Genomic DNA, 23,545 nt, shown 5'->3' on the forward strand with positions numbered 1-23,545 from the left:
CATAGAATATGAAAGTGGGAGATAAGTTTGGAAAAGAAGAGAGTCCAGATTCAAAAGTAAGTAGACTTTATTTTGGTAAAAATAAAACTGAAAGATGTATAACAAGTTAGAATTGTCATTATTATTATTCTCTAATAAGTAAGAATATTGATTGGGCTGAGGACAATAAGATACAGCCTTACACCTGTCAAAATGCAATTTATCAAAAAGATAAGTAATGGCTCTTGGTAAGGATGTGGAGAAAAGGAAATCCTTGTTGACTTTTGGTGAGAATATAAACTCATGCAGCCACTGTAGATAACAATATGCAGGTTTCTCAAAAAATCGCAATCCCTATCAAGCTACCAACAGTATTCTTCACAGAGCTAGAACAAATAATTTCACAATTTGTATGGAAATACAAAAAACCTCGAATAGCCAAAGCGATCTTGAGAAAGAAGAATGGAACTGGAGGAATCAACTTACCTGACTTCAGGCTCTACTACAAAGCCACAGTTATCAAGACAGTATGGTACTGGCACAAAGACAGAAATATTGATCAATGGAATAAAATAGAAAGCCCAGAGATAAATCCACGCACATATGGACACCTTATCTTCGACAAAGGAGGCAAGAATATACAATGGATTAAAGACAATCTCTTTAACAAGTGGTGCTGGGAAATCTGGTCAACCACTTGTAAAAGAATGAAACTGGACCACTTTCTAACACCATACACAAAAATAAACTCAAAATGGATTAAAGATCTAAACGTAAGACCAGAAACTATAAAACTCCTAGAGGAGAACATAGGCAAAACACTCTCCGACATACATCACAGCAGGATCCTCTATGACCCACCTCCCAGAATATTGGAAATAAAAGCAAAAATAAACAAATGGGACCTAATTAACCTTAAAAGCTTCTGCACATCAAAGGAAACTATTAGCAAGGTGAAAAGACAGCCTTCAGAATGGGAGAAAATAATAGCAAATGAAGCAACCGACAAACAACTAATCTCAAAAATATACAAGCAACTCCTACAGCTCAACTCCAGAAAAATAAACGACCCAATCAAAAAATGGGCCAAAGAACTAAATAGACATTTCTCCAAAAAAGACATACAGATGGCTAACAAACACATGAAAAGATGCTCAACATCACTCATTATCAGAGAAATGCAAATCAAAACCACTATGAGGTACCATTTCACACCAGTCAGAATGGCTGCGATCCAAAAGTCTACAAATAATAAATGCTGGAGAGGGTGTGGAGAAAAGGGAACCCTCTTACACTGTTGGTGGGAATGCAAACTAGTACAGCCACTATGGAGAACAGTGTGGAGATTCCTTAAAAAACTGGAAATAGAACTGCCTTATGACCCAGCAATCCCACTGCTGGGCATACACACTGAGGAAACCAGAAGGGAAAGAGACACGTGTACTCCAATGTTCATCGCAGCACTGTTTATAATAGCCAAGACGTGGAAGCAACCTAGATGTCCATCAGCAGATGAATGGATAAGAAAGCTGTGGTACATATACACAATGGAGTATTACTCAGCCATTAAAAAGAATACATTTGAATCAGTTCTAATGAGGTGGATGAAACTGGAGCCTATTATACAGAGTGAAGTAAGCCAGAAGGAAAAACATAAATACAGTATACTAACGCATATATATGGAATTTAGAAAGATGGTAACAATAACCCGGTGTACGAGACAGCAAAAGAGACACTGATGTATAGAACAGTCTTATGGACTCTGTGGGAGAGGGAGAGGGTGGGAAGATGTGGGAGAATGGCAATGAAACATGTAAAATATCATGTAGGAAACGAGTTGCCAGTCCAGGTTCGATGCATGATGCTGGATGCTTGGGGCTGGTGCACTGGGACGGCCCAGAGGGATGGTATGGGGAGGGAGGAGGGAGGAGGGTTCGGGATGGGGAACACATGTATACCTGTGGCGGATTCATTTTGATATTTGGCAAAACTAATACAATTATGTAAAGTTTAAAAATAAAATAAAATTGGAAGAATAAAAAAAAATAAAAAAAAAAATAAAAAAAAAAAAATTAAAAATAAAACCACCATATGATTCAGCAAATCCACTTCTGGGTATTTATCCAAAGAAAATGAAAACACGAATTCAGAAAGATACATGCACCCCATGTTCACTGCAGAATTATTTATGATAGCCAAGACATGGCAGCAGCACAAGTGTTCATCAGTAAATGAATGGATGAAAAATATGTGGTATATATGTGAATGGAATATTATTTGACCATAAAAGGAATGAAGTATTACCGTTTGTTACAGTGTGGGTGGACCTAGAGTGTATTAAGTGAAATAAGTCTGCAAAGACAAACGCCATATGATTTCACTTGTATGTAGAACCTAAAAAGCAAAACAAGCAAACATAAAACAGAAACAAACTCATAGATACAGAAAACAGGCTAGCATTTCAAAGAGGGGAGGGGTGGTTGTGGGAAATGGTTGAAATAAGTCCAGTTATAAAATAAGTCATGGGGATATAATGTACAGCATAAGGAGCAGTCAATAATATTGTAATAACTTTGGAGACACGGTAATCAGATTTGTTTATGGTGATTATTTCATAATGTGTAAAAATATTAGGTCACTGTATTGTACACCTAAAACTAACATAGTATTGTAAGTCAGTTATACTTCAATTTAAAAAGAGAATTGTATTTGAGATATTACAATAAAATAATGACACCAGTATTATGGAAAATCACTTCTTTGAAAGGAATGTCATCCTCTACATGAAGGGAAACAAGATTATTTCCATATTGTTGCTGTTACCCAAAATATTTTTAATGCTTTTGGAATTGCATTCAGAACCTATTTGATATTCTTTTAAGTGTTGTTTAGAGTGGTTAATAATATTTTTATTTCATCATAGATGCACATGTTTGGACTAGCTAATTCAATTTTGAATTATTTTTTATGCAAATTCAAACGTGTTTTATTTTCATGCTGTAAATCTTATTTCCTGGAGCTACACAAAAATTTTCGCTAATCCTAGTTAACTTTTTAAAATAAATATTTACTTGCACATGTTCATTTTATATACCTGCTTGTATTAATATTTTATTCTCATAATCTGGAAAAAGATTGAATAAATTTTGAATAATGAAATAATCAGGGTTGAAACTAATACTGATATTTTGTGTTAGTATGTACATATATATATATACACATACAGTCATAAGGTTATTTTCAAACTCAAAGGGTGAAAAAATATGGAAAAGCAAAATGTCACTATTTCTTTGTAATTTCAAATCTATTCCTAATCATTCCAAGAGAAATTTTGTTCATGGAAATAACACTTTGATTACCTTTTAAATTTTAACTGGAAGTTTTTTAAACATACACAGTGATTAAAGAGAATATGTGGACATGGTTTTCTTTTTAAGGAAAAAGAACGATTGAAGCAAGAAAAACGTGATGAGAAAAGATTAAATAAAGAACGTAAACTAGAGCAACGAAGATTAGAATTAGAAATGGCAAAGGAACTAAAGAAGCCTAATGAAGACATGTGCTTAGCAGACCAAAAGGTAATGTATCATGTAAACCATTACATTAATAAATTTGAATTTTTCTGTGTTCTCATCTGATTCCTTTGTCAGAGCTGCCATTATGAAAGCATTGTATTTTTAGCTGCTGCTGCTGCTAAGTTGCTTCAGTCATGTCCGACTCTGTGCGACCCCATAGACGGCAGCCCACCAGGCTCCCCCCTTACTGGGATTCTCCAGACAAGAACACAGGAGTGGGTTGCCATTTCCTTCTCCAGTGCCTGAAAGTGAAAAGTGAAAGGCAAGTCGCTCAGTCGTGTCTGACTCTTAGCGACCCCATGGACTACAGCCTACCAGGCTCCTCCGCCCATGGGATTTTCCAGACAAGAGTACTGGAGTGGGGTGCTAGAGCAGTGAATTTCCAAGTCTAGGTCATCTGTCTCTCCTGGATGGCTACAAGTAAACCTTTCTAGAGCTCTGTGCTGATAATGGCAGTTCTTAATATATAAATGGAGCACCACGAACCTTTTTAATATAAGTAATATACTGCAGAAATCTGTAAAAATGAATTATAGAAATAGGATTTCTGTGTTTCATTTGGTCTTTTTGAGGCATTTAAGAACAGAAAGATCCAACTCCTCCCTCAGGCTTCCATAGATATTTAAATAAATTAGGATTTGCAATAAAACCTCTTTCAGTGCTTTAGTGGTGGTAGCTAACTGTTGAGTGTGTTTAGTTCGTGCCAGGCACAGTGCTAAGTGCTTGAAATGAATTTTCTCATTTGGTCCTCCCCGCAATCCTGTGGAACTGATATTTTTGCCCATTTACAGATGTGAAAACTTGAAACACAGACAGGTTAAGGAACTTGCCTGAGATTATGCAACTTACAAGTAGCAACTTGGATTCAGGCTTCATTTTGTTAAGCTCCAGAGCCCATACTCTTTATGATCCTGAAAGCCAAGAAGTGTGTCCTGTCAGAGTACCTCAGGTGTATTTTCTCTTCCATCATGCTTCACAGATTTGTAATATTGCTAAAATACATAAAAGTAGCAACTTGGAAAGAGCAGAAGCATAGTAACAGCTGGTATGATTTCACATACTAATGAGTAGAAGTCAATTATGTTTGGCTATAGTTAAGATAGTATTCCTGGAAAATTGTGTCAGCGCATATCATATCTATAATAGTGTCTCAATGATACAATAGTTATACTTGGTCAGTAGCATCTATATTTACTCATATGCCATATAACATACAGATAATGATTATCTCTATTTTTGCAAGCTCTTTTATAAAGTGCTTAAAGCAAACTTCTGGTGTTGCTGTTTGTAGCCAGCCAGGTTCCTCTGTCCATGGTATTTCCTAGGCAAGAATACTAGAAAAGGTTACCATTTCCTTCTGCAGAGGATCTTTCTGACCCAGGTATCAAACCCATGTTTTCTGCATTGGCAGGCAGATTATTTACTGCTGAGGCAACAGGGAAGCCCAAACTTCTAGTAGTCAAGTGGAAAATTAAATTTATTAATATTCTATTTACTTACCTAGCATCAGGTCAGATCAGATCAGTCGCTCAGTCGTGTCTGACTCTTTGCGACCCCATGAATCGCAGCATGCCAGGCCTCCCTGTCCATCACCAACTCCCGGAGTTCACTCAGACTCACGTCCATCGAGTCAGTGATGCCATCCAGCCATCTCATCCTCTGTCGTCCCCTTCTCCTCCTGCCCCCAATCCCTCCCAGCATCAGAGTCTTTTCCAGTGAGTCAACTCTTCGCATGAGGTGGCCAAAGTACTGGAGTTTCAGCTTTAGCATCATTCCTTCCAAAGAAATCCCAGGGCTGATCTCCTTCAGAATGGACTGGTTGGATCTCCTTGCAGTCCAAGGGACTCTCAAGAGTCTTCTCCAACACCACAGTTCAAAAGCATCAATTCTTTGGCGCTCAGCCTTCTTCACAGTCCAACTCTCACATCCATAAATGACCACGGGAAAAACCATAGCCTTGACTAGACAAACCTTTGTTGGCAAAGTAATGTCTCTGCTTTTGAATATGCTATCTAGGTTGGTCATAACTTTCCTTCCAAGGAGTAAGCGTCTTTTAATTTCATGGCTGCAGTCACCATCTGTAGTGATTTTGGAGCCCAGAAATGCTTTTAAATAAAGATGAAAGTATGCACATGTTGGTAAATCACTTCAGACTCTTTGCAACCCTAGAAACTATAGCCCGCCAGGCTCCTCTGTCCATGGGATTCTCCAGGCAAGAATACTGGAGTGGGTTGCCATGCCCTTCTTAAGGGGATCTTCCTGACCCAGGAATTGAATCTGGGTCTCCTGCATTGCAGGCAGATTCTTTACAGTCTGAGTCAGCAGGGAAGCAGCCTGTATATAACCTAGTTTTAGTCAACTGGATGTTTAAAATTTCCTAAGCACAGAATAGGTATAGTGGTTAGTTAACATGTTTTAATAAGCTCATACTGAGCAATTTTCTTGAATCCTAATAAACTATTTTCTTGCTAATCCTTAATGATCTTTTTAAATCCTAAATTATCGTAAATAAACTTTTATTTTCATTTAAGTCCATATGCACGCATATAAAATATTTGTAAGTCCATTTTAAGACTTAGGCTTCCCTGATAGCTCAGTTGGTAAAGAATCCGCCTGCAATGCAGGACACCCAGTTTGATTCCTGGGTCGGGAAAATCCACTGGAGAAAGGATAGGCTACCCATTCCAGTATTCTTGAGCTTGTGGCTCAGCTGGTAAAGAATCCGCCTGCATTGTGGGAGACGTGGGTTCGATCCCTGGGTTGTGAAGATCCCCTGGAGGAGGGAAAGGCTACCACTCCAGTATCCTGGCCTGGAGAATTCGATGGACTGTATAGTCCATGGGGTCTCAAAGAGTCGGACATGACTGAGTGACTTGCACTTTAAGACTTACTTTGGTTGGTTTTGCTTTATAAATTTTTAGAATCATGTGAAACTATGTATGTCTGATATGATTCAGGAAAAAAGAAGACAGAATTAAATGGTTTTCACATGTAACAAAAGGTTTGTATTATGTCAGCAGTTATCCATAGTTAGTGTTTCTACACACTATTAGTGGAAGAAGTCTTTAGTTCGTTATTACACCAAGTGCAGAGTAGAGGACACATTTTTGTGTTCAAGGTCCAATTCAGATAAATAGAAATGTTTATAAGCCACATTTTTCCCAATCATAACTGAAAGTATATTTATTGAATCATATTCATGGATGAAAATGTTTTTAGATTACTTATTTATTTAATTTTTAAAATGTCCATGAAAGCTGAAAATATAATTTAGTCATTAAAATGTTAATATGTGAGCATATTTGAGAAATAGCAGAAGAAACAGCTCTCTCATTTTGATAGTGAATCAATGTTTCACTATATACAGGAAACCTCAAGACTGACAGTTGCACTCTAACTGGCTTCTTGACAGGGTCGTAGGTTCTTGTCATGTGGACCTAGTTTATCTACATTCTTTAGCCAAAGATGGTATCTCTCTCTCCAAGCATACAAGCCACAGATCTGTACACGGTTAGTTTCTGAGCTCCCCAAAAGTGTGAATTATAAATCAGTCTACATCATTAGAAGAAAGTGTTGCGTGTGCCCTACTAAGTTGTTCCATGGTAAAGTAATCATGAGATACTTATTTCTTATGTTATTTAATTTTTCCTCCAGTTATGTAACCTGTGTTTTGTCAATATGTAAGTTAAAATTAGTGTTCTGTTTTGTAGAGATCTAAGGTCATGTTGATTTCAACCAAAATTTATTAATGGTTACTTGTGTTCACGATTTTATGATTACATAAAGAATCTACCTGCAGTGCAGGAGACCTGGATTCAGTTCCTGAGTTGGGAAGATCCCCTGGAGAAGGGAAAAGCTACCCACTCCAGCATTCTGACCTGGAGAATTCCGTGAACTGTATAGTCCACGATGTCGCAAAGAGCTGGACACGACTAAGTGACTTTTGCTTTCACCAGGAAGTTATAGAAATGCCCTCATGGAATTTACAATCTAGAGGGAAAAACCACTGGTATAAGGCAAGATAAAAATAACAACTTACCTTACTTCAGAAGGTATAAAATCATGGCTTTTAAAATTATTTTTTCTTTCTTTTCTTTTATTTTCAGCCTTTGCCAGAGTTGCCTCGTATTCCAGGACTTGTTCTCTCTGGAAGTACATTTTCAGACTGTCTCATGGTGGTGCAGTTCTTACGAAACTTTGGTAAAGTTTTGGGCTTTGATGTGAATATTGATGTTCCAAACCTGAGTGTTCTTCAAGAGGGATTGCTAAATATAGGGGACAGCATGGGTGAAGTACAAGACTTGCTTGTGAGGCTCCTCTCAGCTGCTGTATGTGATCCAGGTCTAATTACAGGATACAAGGTAAAAAAAAACAAAATACATCTTTTTAATTTGTACTATCAGTGCATTAATAGCTGGCTTTAGCATGTTAGCAGAAGATTGTATAGACTTACTCAATTTTTTCTACATAGCTTCTCATGAAGTTAAAGGTAGATTTGCTTCAGTTACAGTTGGTACAAACTTAGAAAAACTTGGTTCATAAAGCCTAAGGAATGTAAATCATTCTCAAATTACTTTTATTTTCCTTTAGCTTTTGGCAAAAGCCAAACTTACTTAAGAAATTCCCAAGTAATATTTAGCAAAACAGAAAATTCAAAATTTGTAAAGAAGTTAGAACTTACGTGTGTCCTCTGAAAGTATACTGTGTTCTCTTTGAAATTGTGAATAACTGAGGCTAATCAAGACCCCTGTAGAACAGCATGTTAAGACTCTATATTGCTATGTGGATACTCAATAAGTTCAAATTTATCTTAATTCCAATTAAGATACACATTTCAGTCAGTTTTACTCTAGATAATATTGTAGAGAGAGAAGTTTCCAGATATACCTGTTACTTTTTCCTCCATCTCCCTATTCATTCAGCATACCAGGCAATAAAATCCATGACACTGTAGAACCAGAAAATACAATAATAATAGTACTTTTCAACCCCTCCCCCACCACTACTGATGGATATAGCCTGTAAAACCTTCAGATAGTTTCTGTGGTCAAAGAAGGTATGAATTTTTAACCACAAATTTACATACTCTTCTCCACACCTAACTTTTAGCCAAGTTTGAAGAAGGAATGGAAAAATTACAAGTACTTGAAAGCTTGTCCGATCATCCGTTGACTGTTTTTATCTCCATTTCATCATAAATGTGAATAAAGCCCTTGTCAGTAATATCTAAATCATATAATACCAATATTTAAAAGTCTTACTGTTTATATTTTATGAGTCAGTATCAGTCCTTATACTGATAAAAATGCCAAACTTTTGTAGGCCAAAACAGCTCTTGGAGAACATTTGCTGAATGTTGGTGTGAATCGAGACAATGTTTCCGAGATTTTGCAGATTTTTATGGAAGCACACTGTGGACAGACTGAACTTACTGAAAGCCTGAAGACTAAAGCTTTTCAGGCTCACACTCCAGCACAGAAAGCCTCAGTTCTGGCTTTCCTGATCAATGAACTGGCATGCAGCAAGAGTGTGGTGAGGTAAGCACATGTCTGGACTTTTCTGGTGATTATTTTCTGTTTTAAATTTGTCTAGTCACAAAGTAGTACAAATTGCTTATAGAAAATTTGAAAGTAACAGATTACGACAAAGAAAAAAATTAAAATTACACTAATCTCACCATTCAGAGATGACAAATGGTATTTTAATGTATTTCTTTTCAGGCTGTTAAAAAGAAATTTTGAATCATACTGTGTATAGTCCTTGTAACACTTCTTGTTTATTTGGTAATTTTGTTATTTATTTGTATACTGAAATGTGAACAGTTTTTTGTTGCTATGACTCTAGAATCCAGTACTGTTGTAAGAACTCAGAATTTTTCTTTTATCTTTGGTAGCAGATGAGTACCTCATTTTTTGCTAGAAGCCATTTGTAGAATTATCCATCTACTTTTTATCATGTGCTGACACAATCTTAATATTATTTATTTATTGCATGTTAGTTTGCAGTTTTTTAAAAAGTACTTAATCTCATTTAAGAGTCAAAGTAAGTTCTCCACTATAATGTTTGAAGATTTGGTGAACAAATTCCTCATTCATCTTGTTCTTGCTATTCATTATGTTACAGATTTTAATTATGTAACTTTTATTCCTTTACGTTTCTAGGGAAAGAATCAATCCAAATATTTCAGAGCCATGTGTTTCTACCATTGCTGGACGTTTTAAGTTTTCTGTACATCTCTTAGCTATGTATTAGTATAATTTTTCATTTGTTTTTGCTATTCATTGGCAGTCATCATTTGTACTTAGCAAAAATCTGCGTCATTTTATTTACCAAATTAATGTATTGCATTATGTATTAATTTATGTCTTCTAATAAACTTTTGCATTGGCAGTGAAATCGACAAGAACATTGATTATATGTCAAACTTAAGGAGAGATAAATGGGTGGTAGAAGGTAAACTCCGCAAGTAAGTCCTATTTTATTAAAACTAATATACTGTTTTCCTTCTTCACAAATTTCTGAATAAAGCATACTAAGTGAAAATATGGAATTTAAACTTTATCTTGTCTAAAAATTAGAAAAGGCAAAGTTTAATTAAGCTGAGATATAAAATTAATAAAACTCAGAGGCAGAGTTTTCAGTGGACAAAAGCTATATTGAGATTCATTGAACTCACATGCTTCAAAGTTAAAAGAAAGTCAATTTATCTTTCTTTCAAAGAAGTCAAGCAATCATATATTCAAAGATTGTTGTTTCTATCAGGTTACTTTTGTCATAAATAGAATCTGTTTGGATTCTACCATATTTTTCCTTAATTGCTTTCTAATTACAGTTTGCTTTTACAGAGAGTCTAACATATCCAAATATATTCAGCATTAAAACTCAATTAGCTTCCTGCTAGGAAATATAATGCTGAAATTATTCAACTTCCATGTTAAGAGGATAGTTTCTTTGCAGTGACTTGAATTGAAATTTACTCAGTCAGATAGGATCAAGAACTATCACTTGGCTGTTCCTGAGTTAATCTCAGTTTTCTGTGTTTTTAAAAAAATGTATTCTAATTCCAAAGAGATAGACAGTATAATTCTTAAAAGTTAACATATTTTATAATTTCTGTGAACATATTTCTTCCAATTTTTATTGTCATTGATATATTGGTTACTTTGAGAGAAATAACCACATGCTTAAAATTCATAGTATGATATTTAAAAAGTACAGAGGGAAGCCTTTTCTTCTGTATCATTTTTTTTTTCCTATTTAAAGGCTCAGAATCATTCACGCTAAGAAAACAGGCAAAAGAGACACTGCCGGTGGCATTGATCTTGGAGAAGAACAGCATCCACTGGGCACACCCACTCCAGGACGCAAAAGGAGAAGGAAGGGAGGAGACAGTGACTATGATGATGATGATGACGATGATAGTGATGACCAAGCTGATGAAGATGATGAAGATGAAGAAGATAAAGAAGACAAAAAAGGAAAGAAGACTGAGATCTGTGAAGATGAGGTAATAAAATTTAGACTTGACTAATACTGTATGAAATATTGAAAATAATACAGAATTTGAAGTCAAATGGATTTGGATTTGAATTCCATGGTGACACTCAACACAGTTTATTCATCTGAAAATTAAATATAATATTCACTTCAAGGTTTTTTGTGATGCTTAGGTAAATATTGAATAGAACCTCTGCGCATAGAAGGTACTTATGTTGAACAAAAGAAGTTAAATTTTTCTGTTTGTATAATAACTTGAGAGTTCACCAAAGAACTATTCATATTCTTAATTTTAGGTATTTTGTAAATTCTATTAACATGATATCTTATGTTTATTTTGTACAGTACTTAATGCCTTCACAGTGTTGTCAGGTGTAGTGAAACTGATACATTTCTCAGATCCTAGTTTATTGAGTACATGGCTCTAGGCACTTTTTTTAACTTTTACTTTTATTGCAATACAGTTGATTTACAATGTTGTGTTAGTTTCAGGTGTATAGCAAAATGAATCAGTTATACATATACATATATTCACACATCTTTAAGATTCTTTTTCTATATAGGCCATTATAGAGTATTGAGTAGAGTTCCCTATGCTATTCAGCGGGTTCTTATTAGTCATCTGTTTACACATTGTAGTGTGTATATGTCAGTCCCAGTCTCCCACTTTATCTCTCCTTCTTCCCTTATCCCCTAGTAACCATACATTTGTTTTCTGCATTAACTCTACTTATTTTTCTTTTTTAAGATTGTTTTCTCCGTGTAGACCATAATCAAAGATGAACAAAGCACTGAAACTCTCCTTTCAATTTACAGTTTCAGAGAAAGACTTAGAATAAGAAAAAATAATGTGTTAAATGTTAACTGCTTTGCTAGCAGTATTTACAATGTATTAGGCGGGAGAAGGTGACGGCACCCCACTCCAGTACTCTTGCCTGGAAAATCCCATGGATAGAGGAGCCTGGTGGGCTGCAGTCCATGGGGTCATGAGGAGTCGGACATGACTGAGCGACTTCACTTTCCCTTTTTCACTTTACTGCATTGGAGAAGGAAATGGCAATCCACTCCAGTATTCTTGCCTGGAGAATCCCAGGGATGGGGGAGCCTGGTGGGCTGCCGTCTATGGGGCCGCACAGAGTCGGACACGACTGAAGTGACTTAGCAGCAGCAGCAGGCGGGTACAAAAGAAGGACATTGAATCTTTCTGAGGAATAAATGATCACAAAGGCTTTCTGAACTCATTAGCTGAGGCTACAAGCTGGGCTGAATGTTAACCTATAGAGAATCCAGGAATCCATGGAAAAATCTTCCAAGCAGAGAGAATAGCATGAGTAAGGACTCAGAAGCCTTGAAACCATGATGTGCTTTACAGGCCCTATAAGTGCTTCAGTAATACTAGATAGCCTCATGTACAACAACTGTGAACTAGGATTTTATAGTTTTATGGTGATAGGAAGCCATTGAAGGGTTATAACTGATGGAAGGACCTGGTCAGACTCGATTTTTCAGTGGCTCTCTATGTCAACTCTGTGGAAAATAGATTTGGCTAGCGCAAGATCAGAAGTGGGAAGATGAGTCAGGAGAGACTGCTCTGGTTTAGGTGAATTGTGATAGGTCTGAAAATAGACCAATGGAAGGAAAAGACTCAATAAATACTGAGGAAAAATGAATAGTCTTTGAAAATGGATTGTGTAGGTTGATGGAGGGAGAGATAGGATTGATTCCAGTTTTCTGGTGAGGGACTACCTGCTTTTGTTGCCACTACCTGATCTAAAGAATTCAGGAGGGACATCATCCCTGGTGGCATGATGGGTGAGAATCCATGTGCAAATGCAGGAGACCTGTGTTCCATCACTGGTCCAAGAAGATTCCACATGTTGCAGAGCCACTAAGCCCACGTGCCACAACTACTGAGCCCACGTGCTGCAATTACTGAAGCCCGTGTGCCTAGATCTTGTGCTGTGCAACAAGAGAGACCACTACAATGAGAAGCCTGTGCACCGCAATGAAAAGTAACCCCTGCTCCCCGCAACTAGAGGAAGCCCACACAAAGCAATGAAGACCCAGTGCAGCCAAAAATAAATAAATAAATAAAGCTTTAAGAAAAACAAAACAAAAGATTGCATCGCCATTAAAAAAAAAGAAGAATCGAGAAGCAGCAGAGTAAAATAGATGACAGCCGAGTAGGGGAATATAGAACAAATATCTGAAGTTAGGAAATGATACTAGGTTTTATTTTGAACATGTTGAATTTGAGGTGTCTGAGCAGTTTAGCAGTCAGTTGGATTTAAAAACCCAAAGCCTGGAGAAGAGTTCGGTCTTGAAAATGTAGATCTGGAGGTTATTAGTACATAGACAATAGTTTAAATAATGAGTTGGCTTAGTTTGCACAGGAGAATTGGTTTATTAGTGAGAGTAGTAAACTGAGATTGGAACCTCAGGGAATGTCAGTGTTTAAGAACAGCCTTCAGGACTTCTTGCTGAAGAATGAACAAAGGTAGAAAATTTCTGTAGTGGGTCAGGGATTGCCAAGACCAAGACCGCCTCCAAAGCCAGTGACTCACTAGGATGACTCACAGAACTCAGCTTCTGGTCATGCTATGGCTATAAGTTATTGCAGCAAAAGGAAAAACAAAGCAAAACCATTAAAGAGAAATGGCATATGGGTCAATATCCAGGGGAAATCAGTCCCAGCTTTCAAGAATCTTTTCCCAGTAGAGTCACAAAGGATGGGCTTAATTCTCCTAGCAGTGTGCTGTGACATTTAAATTGTGCCGCAGCTGAAATGTTGTGTTCTAAGAAAGTTCAATAGAGACTGTGCCCAAAGTTTTATACAGGGATGACCACATAGGTACCCTCTGCATAGAAGGTGCCAAAACTCCAGCCTCCCCCCACTCCAAAAAAGAGTAGGTGTTTGGTATAAACCACATTGTTAGCGCAGTTTAGGTCCAGCAAGCTATTCTTGTCACTCTGGGTTGGGGAACCCTCCAAAATTCAGATTCCCAGATGCTAGCCAAGGGTCAGCTTTGTAAGCCAACCTTTCAAAAACCTACAATGTTAACTCTTTCCCACCCATGTAATAATAATAAGAATCAAGAAAATTAAACATTTTTAAAAAGAGGGAGTTATAAACAGTGTTAATGGAGGGTTTCCCTGATGGCTCAGTGGTAAAGAATCTGTGTGCCAATGCCGGAGACACGGGTTCAATCCCTGATCTGGGAAGATTCCACATGCTGCAGGGCAACTAAGCCTGTGCAACACAACTACTGTGCCTGTGCTCCAGAGCCCGCGAGCCACAACTCCTGAGCCCGTATGCTCTTGAGCTCATGCTCTGCAACAAGGGAAGCCACTGCAATGAGAAGTCCGCACCCTACAACTAGACAGTAAGCCCTGCTCCTCACAACTATAGAAGAGCCCACGCAGCAGCAAAGACCCAGGACAGCCAAAAATAAATAAATAAATCCAATTATTTACAAAAAAATGTTAAAGGAGCAGGAGTGTAATGTGAGGAGGACTGAATGTGTTTGTTGTATTCGCCATCACAGAGGTGTTTGGTAACCAATGCCAGCACCATTTCTTTAGAGAGGTGAGAGCCAAAGCAAGGCTAGAATTGTTTGAAAACAATGAAAAGTGAGAAGGTGAAGATGATTGTCTCAAGCATTATACCTCAAAAGAAAGGGTAGTTCCTAGAGGAGGACAAAGACCAGGGATTTTTCAGATGCAGAAGATTTGAGACTATTTTTGGTTGACGGGAGAGTCAGTAAAATGAGAGATAAGTGTGGAAGATTAAAGAGATAAAAGAGAATAATTAATAGTATAAGGTCCCTAGAGATATTGGAGAGATTCAGTTAAGGTAAAGATACGGGCGGTGGAGGGGGGGCTAGCTTTGAAGAGTAGGCTAAAGGGAAGAAGGCAAGGTAATGGAGGAGTGTTTTTAAGGAAAGCGATCATAAGCCACGGAAATGGACTTGTATAAAAAGAAGATAAAGGTTGATGTTTACCTTTTACAAGAAAAGAATGCTAGAAATATTGATAGGGTTGAAGAAATGGCATTCAAAAAACAATATACAGCCAGCCATTCTGCCTTCAATGCCAGGATTATTTAGTGAAGGAAGTCTAGGAAAAACGTTTCCTTTCTTGTATCAACTCCATATTTCTGGAGAAATAAAGCTTAGAAGGATGGATTATTGATATATTATGTGAAAATAATATCTGAACAAGACCAATGATGTTACTAAATCAAATTTTTACTTAATCTGGATAACAGTATAATTTATAAAATCATGTGCTATACAATTCTTTTAAGTAAAAAATAGCATAAATGCAAAATGTTTTCGTAAATTACATATTTTAAACCAGAATGATTTGCTAGAGTGAGCCTTACTTATTTTAAGAGTAGCAGGCTGAAAAGGAGACTACTGTGAGATTCCTTACAGGAATTACTTCATAATGTTGTACTTCTGAAATCACTTGATCAAATACTCTCATGCTGTGACAAAAGGGTATATAATTTGGGTTTCAGAACTGTAATTACCCAAAGATACTATTTATAACCAGTCTGCTTCCTTTGGCAAGTGGAGCTGTTTAGCAGAAATTAAACTTTTTTGATCAATATTAACCACCTTTTAAAAAAACAGAATTAGCATACCTTTTCAGCACTTAATATTATAATTTTTTTTAAGTATTAGCTCTCATAAATGTGACAACTTTGTGTTCGGGTATCAGTGTATTCTAGTGGATAGTCACCCATTAAACTAGAATTTATTTACAGAAATTGTCTTTCGCTTGGCATTTTTCACATGGAGAATTAACAAACTCTAAATTGTTTTCTTTAAGGGAAATAAAAGAACTATTAAAAATTAGTATTAATGATTTAAAAATCATTATTCACATTTTAAGACTGGATGTGTCATTTTAAAGTAGTATTTTATTTTTATGAACTTTGAATTATAGAGTTAATTAGATTGATCAAAATCCTGGCAAATGTGTATCTTGTCATTAATGTGAGAAAACAGTTTAAAAGTGTTTTAAAGTAAGGAATATTTTAGGATCTAAGAGACCAAAGAAACATTTCTTTTACATGATTTGAGAGTTTTTCTTTATAATAAAGAATTTGTAGCCACTTACCAATTTCCTAATAAAACTAAAGGTTAACTTTTTAAAGAACCTTATTGATTGATTTTCCTCCAAAAATAGGTTTGGCTTCTTGATTAAGTATAGGTGGTGTCAGTTGTTATACCACATAAAGGACTAATTGCAGGAACCTTTCCAGTGAGACCCATGCCATTCCTTTCAATTAGAACCGGCGTCTGGTATCTAATGCCTGATGATCTGAGGTGGAGCTGATTTAATAATAATAGAAATAAAGTGTCCAATAAATGTAATAAGCTTGAATCATCCCAAAATCATCCCCCCTCCAAGTCTGTGGAAAATTGTCTTCCACGTAGCCGGTCCCTGGTGCCAAAAAGGTTGGGGACCACTGAATTAGAAGATACTGCTCTTTAAGTCACAGCCCTTTGTCTTAAGGGTGATTCCCTCCTTTTTCACTCTTTATTCCTTCAACATATCAACTCTCCCTAATCCTTAGGTTTGCGTTGAGATCTTTGTGAACTTTAACCTCACAAGGTGGTGTGTAGGAGGTTATGTGGACAATTAAACTTTGACATATAGGGACATATAACAGCCTTCTCTTTTGATTGGGGAAGCATGGCAGGCATAGATTCTGTATTCTTAATTTTGTTGTTATTGCCTTTCTCTCTGGCTTTTCAGATTCTTCATATCTCTAAAAAGTATGAGGACTATTAACCAAAACTCCTTTAAATAAAACTTTAGTAGATATTTTACTTCTTTTTTTGGTAAGAAAAGTCTTAGAAATGGTAGTTAGTTAATCTAATACATAGTTACTTTGACATCTTATTTCAAATATTTGTTGATTGAATTGTTTTCTATATAAGCAAATTGTCAAACGTTTATCCTGCTGGTCAAAAGATCACTACATAGTCATAGAGCTATTGAGTATCTATTTAATTAAAGAGTCAAGATTTAAGGATCATTAGGCCTATTCTCTTATAAATAGAAATGATGTTATTATTACCATAAATAATATGCCTAAATGCCTTTGGAAATCGGGTCTCATAAATTTGGGTAAAGCATAGATAGCTAATGGTAAAACTATTGAAGTTTTCCTTTCCCTTCCTTTTATTGGGGAAATAACTATACTGGTTTAGAAATATCTGTTTGTGAGAATGATTGGTGGCATTATGACTTTTAAAAAAGCCTTATTAAAAGTAAACACCAAAACAAGTGCTTATATTTTTTAAACCTGAGATGTACCTGCAGTTTCTCATTAAAGTACATCTTTCAGAAAGAAAGAAAATAACCTTATTTATATGTTATGTACCAGAAAATTTGCTAGTTGCTTTCAGATCTGTTCTTTGTTGCTGTTGTTTAGTCGCTAAGTCATGTCCAGCTCTTTCATGACCCCTTGGGCTGTAACCTGCCAGGCTCCTCTGTCTGTGAGATTTTTTCCTGGCAAGAATACTGGAGTGAGTTGCCAGTTTCCTTCTCCAGGCGATCTTCCCAACCCAGGGATCAAACCTGCGTCTCCTGCTTGGCAGGCAGATTCTTTACCACTGAGCCACCTGGGAAGCCCCAGAACTGTTCTTAGTCCTCACAAAAGTCCCATGTTACAGATAATGTCATCACCAATTTACAGATTAGGAAAAAGTTTTGGGAGAGTTAAATGATTTGCCTATATATGTAGCCCACGCTGCAGCTGAGGTCCAATGAAGTACATAAGGACTTCCTGGTGGCTCAGACGATAAAGTGTCTACCTACAATGTGGGAGACCCAGGTTCAGTCCCTGGGTCGGGAAGATCTCCTGGAGACGGAAATGGCAACCCACTCCAGTAGTCTTGCCTGGAAAATCCCATGGACAGAGGAGCCTGGTAGGCTATAGTCCGTGGGGTTGCAAAGAGTTGCACACGACTGAGCGACTTCACTTTCACTTGAAGTATATATACCTTATATTAATTCATGCTTTCCCTCTAAAACATATACTTTGGGTGTTGCTCTCCCATATTCATTTTTTAGAATGAAAAATTTTATATAATTGCAAAATTTCTACTTATGAAATTAGTACCATTTATAGAAGAGATTATTCTTCTAAAAGTTCAATGTGTTCAGAGTACAACTTACTCTTTTTTGCTGTAAAATGACTCTTTCAGTTAATAGTACCAGTATTTTTGCAGTTTCCCAGATTTAAAACCTTAATATCATAGTTTACTCCTTCCTTCATCTCCTTCACCCCTTTCTGCCTCACAGGCATGAGTTGCCAGAATTTAATAGTTCTAACTATATAATATCTCTTACATCCATTTCCTTTTCTCCTTTTCTATTCCTTTTATCCTAGTAAGACCCACATCCTCTTTTCCTCTTGAATCACTGAAACTATCTACTAACTAGATTTGCTAGTTGTAGTCCTTTCCCTGATCCAGGCCATCTTACAACTATTACCATACTAATCTTTGTAAAGCATAGTTCTGATATGTAGTCTCCCTCAAAGGATCATATTATTGTCCATTGCCAAGCGTTTACAGCTCTAGACAGTGTAGCCCCAAAGTCATCTTTGCCTCATCTTCCTCCTTATCTCTTCATGTCAAACTCTCCATGTCCTCTTTTCTCTGATGAATCAGTGCCTAACAAAGCTAAAACACAACTTCTTCCATATAGCCTTCCTTGGTATAGGTTCCCATTAGAAGTAATCTCACCCTTCCCTGAGCTCCATGACTCTTAATCTCTACCTCTCTTGAGGTTCATAGAGCTTTCTGCTGTTTGGCAGTTTTTATTTATTAGCGTAATGTTTTATGTGTCTCCCTACCAGGTTAATGCTTTATCTAGAGCAAGAACTGAGTCTGTCCTTGTACTTTGCATATAGGAGGCTTTCACTAAATATTTGCTGATTGACTAAATAAATCTTAAAAATGTAAATGATACTGTATTTTGTTATGTATAGGATGAAGGTGACCAAGCAGCAAGTGTGGAAGAGCTAGAAAAACAGATTGAAAAACTGAGTAAAGTAAGCATTTTTCAGATTTTTTTTTTTGGCAGCACTTCAAAAATCCACCTTGTATGGAATTAGTTTTTCTGGCTGCTAAATAAAAACAAGCTTTTTGTAACTAATTAAACTGAGATTTAGAAACATTCTTACAGTTATACCTTAAAAAATTAACGCCAAGGTTAAAAACCTGTCTTTTAAGGCATGGTACTAAACTTAACCAGGGCCTATATTCTTCAGCTCTTCTTTTAAATACAAAATACCAACAATTACATGGTTTTATATCTTGGAATTAATTACTTCTAAAATTCAGTCGAACTTTATAGTAATAGTTTCTGCATCTTATGGTTTTATTTTATATTAGTATGTTTGTAGATTTTATTTGCATTAGATTTATACACTATACATATTTATGAATTTCTCATTAAAAATTGAATTTCAGTAGCATCAGTAAAGTTTTAGATGAACTTTCTGTTAAAAAAAAATGAGGTTTTAAAAATATTATGAGACTGATATTATGATATACCTGTATATTATATCCATGGGGATATATATTACAAATTTATCGCCAAATTTAGTCATATGTTACCTAGGTTTATAGCATGAATATAAAAATAGGCAAATACAGGTCTGGTCAATTATGTATATGAATATTATTTGTTATATATTGTAATAAGTAGAATTAAGCCAAAGTTCAGTGAAATACTTGATCACATTGCATTGTTCACTATCAAGTGTAAGACATGCTTTACTGGATGACACTTGATAAAATAAAACTTATCTTTTCAATCCATGACAACAAAAATATTCCTCTTACCCTCAAAGTGATTTCTGTTGTTACAAGTGTTACTGAAATTGAAGTCAGGAATGTAATATTTAACTCTTTTTGCTCTCTTTACTCACTAGTGAAAATTATCTGATTTTATTTATCTGCCTTTATTGAAGGCATAAGAGTGTAAAGTCACTTACATATTAATTTTTACAGCACTTGACACTCAGAGCTTAATTTTATGCATCATTTTTTAACAGCAACAGAGTCAGTACAGAAGGAAGCTCTTTGACGCTTCTCACTCTTTACGTTCGATGATGTTTGGCCAGGATCGTTACAGACGCCGGTACTGGATTCTTCCCCAGTGTGGGGGGATTTTTGTAGAAGGCATGGAGAGTGGTGAAGGTAGGAACTATTAATCTGTTACAAAGTAATATGAACTATATTTTTTAAAACCCTGTTACTCCTCCAATATGTTTTGTGCTTCCAGAATCAAATTTCCTTTATGGATAAACCTTGTAAAACCTTGATTCCCATTCCTTTTGAATTTGTAATGCCCCTTGCTCTGATAAATATTCCTTCTCTCTCCATGATTTTTTTCTGCCACTCTCTGACAGCAAACATAAACTGTTCTTTTTCCTATTTAGTGAACAAAGATCTTCTGCTATATTATCCCTTATAACTGCTGCTTCACTTCTCTTCCTTTCCATTGTCAAGTTTTCCAACTTGTGGTTTATTCTTTAACTTTTGCAGCAAGTATCCATCCTGACAGTATCCTGGAGGTAACTTGTTTCAATCTAAGACCCTTATCCATCGTCACTCATCTTAAAATCTTGTTCATATTTGAAACCTGTGGTCATCTCCTCCTCCATGAAGTTTCCTTACTTGAGTTTCATATTACCACCCAATCCTACAGTCTACCTTTGAACTATATTTTTGGCTGGCTCCATTCCTGTTTCATTAACTAGCATGTAATAGAATGTATATATTTTCTCAATAAACCATCTGAATTTAACTCTTCAGAACTTTGGATGGTTCCAAATACTTAAATTCTGATGGGGCCAAAAGTGTTATGTCAGTGTTTATAGGTTCTGGGATATAGCTATTGCCCGTGGTGGCACATGGACGCAAAAAACTCCTTTCAACACAGTTTTTTAAAAATTCCTAGTATATGCCAGGCATTTCTAGGTACTGCAGGAGGTTGAAAGATATATAAAGCGTAATCCATACCACACAGAAATTTAACAATCCTTTGAAGAGAGGGGATTGATTAATACATAGACATCTAGATCTAGAACACAAATCATATAAAGCAGTTGTTTTTAACTTTTTGTTTTTAGCAATGGAACTACACTTTTTTTAAAAGGGTGGGAATGCAAGTTGACACAGCCACTATGGAGAACAGTTTGGAGGTTTGGAGATTCCTTTAAAAACTAGGAATAAAAGTACCGTATGACCCAATAGTTACACTCCTGGACATATATCCGAGGAAACCAAAATTGAAAAACACATGTACTCAAATGTTTATCACGGGTAGCTAGGACATGAAAGCAATCTAGATGTCCATTAACAGATGAATGGATAAGGAAGTTGTGGTACATATACACAATGGAATATTAACCATGAAAAGGAACACATTTGACTCAGTTCTAATGAGGGGGGTAGATGAACCTACAGCCTATTACGCAGGGTGAAGTAAGTTAGAAAGAGCAAGACAGATACCATATATTAATGCATATATATGGAATCTAGAAAGATGGTAATTATGAACCTACTGCAGGGCAGCAATAGAGACGTGGAGCTTCCCTGGTAGCTCAGCTGGTAAAGAATCATAGAGAACAGACTCATAGAGAAGGACATGGGGGGTGGGGGGAGGAGTGGAGAACAAATGCAAAGAGTAGCATTAAAACATATATATTACTAAAAATATATATATATGTTACTATATGTCAAAATTTGGGGGCTCCAAAATCACTGCAGATGGTGACTGCAGCCATGAAATTAAAGGGTGCTTGCTCCTTGGAAGAAAGGTTATGACCAATCTAGACAGCATATGAAAAAGCAGAGACATTACTTTGCCAACAAAGGTTTATCTAGTCAAAGCTATGGTTTTTCCAGTAGTCATGTATGGATGTGAGAGTTGGAGTATAAAGAAAGCTTAGCACTGAAGAATTGATGCTTTAGAACTGTGGTGTTGGAGAACACTCTTGAGAGTCCCTTGGACTGCAAGGAGATCCAACCAGTCCATCCTAAAGGAGATCAGTCCTGAATATTCATTGAAAGAACTGATGCTGAAGCTGAAATTCCAATACTTTGGCCACCTGATGTGAAGAAGTGACTCATTTGAAAAGACCCTGATGGTGGGAAAGATTGAAGGTGGGAGGAGAAGGGGATGACAGAGGATGAGATGGTTGCGTGGCATCACCAACTTAATGGACATGAGTTTGAGTAAACTCCGGTAGTTGGTGATGGACAGGGAGGCCTGGCGTGCTGCAGTTCATGGGGTCACAAAGAGTCAGACATGACTGAGTGACTGAACTGAACTGAACTGATATGTCAAATTAGATTGCCAGTGAAAATTTGCTGTATAACACAGGGAGCTCAAATCCAGTGCTCTGTGACAACCTAGGTGGGTGAGTGGGGTAAGAGGTGGGAGGGAGATTCAAGAGGTAGGGGGCATACGTATACTATATGACTGATTCGTGTTGATATATGGCAGAAACCAACAGAATATTGTACAGCAATTATCCTCCAATTAAAAATAAATAAATTTTAAAAACAATAAAAATTTCACAAGGAAAATCAAAAACAAAAAATCTTATGGGGACAAGGAGGTTCATGAAATATGCATTTAATGTACTTAGAATAGTGTCTGGCATATGAGCATTGTTGGCATATAGTAAACAGTGTTGTTATTGATTTGAATAATAATATATTTCTTATGAATGTAAATTGTATGAATTAAGAATATAAAATCATGTGTTGGAATGATGTGTATAAGTCATGCTCTGCTTCTCTCAAGGCAGAAGTAGCTACCAAATGGAATCAGGGAGGGATATAAGAAGGCTTCACTTGTACTTTATTTCTTTTTCAAACCTGATGTCAGTGTTGATTTAATAGGGTAGTGTGGTGGTTCTTTTTTTAACTGTTTGCTTAAAATATTTAAAAATAAGCATGGAAAATTAATTAAAATAGTAAGTTAATATAACCAACAAAAATAAATAAGTTGGACTAATCATATTGAAAAACTAGTGAATAACAAAGGAAATCTTCAATGAAAGGCAACCTACTGAATGAGGATAAATATCTGCAAGTTATATATCTCATAAGGGACTAACATCCAAAATGTATAAAGAACTTATACAATTCAACAGCAGAAAAACAATCTGATTTTAAAATGGGCAGAGTTTCTAAATAGACATTCTTCCAAAGAGGACACTTAGATTGTACGTGATAAGATGTTCAACATCATTAATCAAAAATCAATCAAATAAAAATCATCATGAAATATAACCTCTCACCTGTCAGAATGGCTGTTATCAAAAAGACAAGAAATAACAAGTGCTGGTGAGGGAGAATGTAGAGAAAAAAGGAATCTCTGTACACTGTTGGTGGGAATGTAAATTGGTGCAGGCACAATGGAAAACAATAGGTAAATTGATACAGCC

General features: G+C 36.2%; 1 protein-coding gene across 24 annotated transcripts in view; it reads left to right on the top strand.

Annotated features, from left to right (window-relative positions):
* BAZ2B (bromodomain adjacent to zinc finger domain 2B) overlaps positions 1–23,545 on the top strand; it is a 336,353-nt gene that overhangs the window by 282,746 nt on the left and 30,062 nt on the right. For all 24 annotated transcript variants that reach the window (XM_061395981.1, XM_061396001.1, XM_061395906.1 and 21 more), the window contains 7 exons: positions 3,418–3,558; positions 7,662–7,916; positions 8,878–9,092; positions 9,947–10,021; positions 10,819–11,062; positions 19,067–19,129; positions 20,138–20,282. In XM_061395981.1, the coding sequence (XP_061251965.1) occupies positions 3,418–3,558; positions 7,662–7,916; positions 8,878–9,092; positions 9,947–10,021; positions 10,819–11,062; positions 19,067–19,129; positions 20,138–20,282 (1,138 nt within the window). The remainder of the gene's footprint in view (positions 1–3,417; positions 3,559–7,661; positions 7,917–8,877; positions 9,093–9,946; positions 10,022–10,818; positions 11,063–19,066; positions 19,130–20,137; positions 20,283–23,545) is intronic.

This window comes from Bos javanicus, chromosome 2 (genome assembly GCF_032452875.1).
Source record: "Bos javanicus breed banteng chromosome 2, ARS-OSU_banteng_1.0, whole genome shotgun sequence".
Lineage (NCBI taxonomy): Eukaryota > Metazoa > Chordata > Mammalia > Artiodactyla > Bovidae > Bos > Bos javanicus.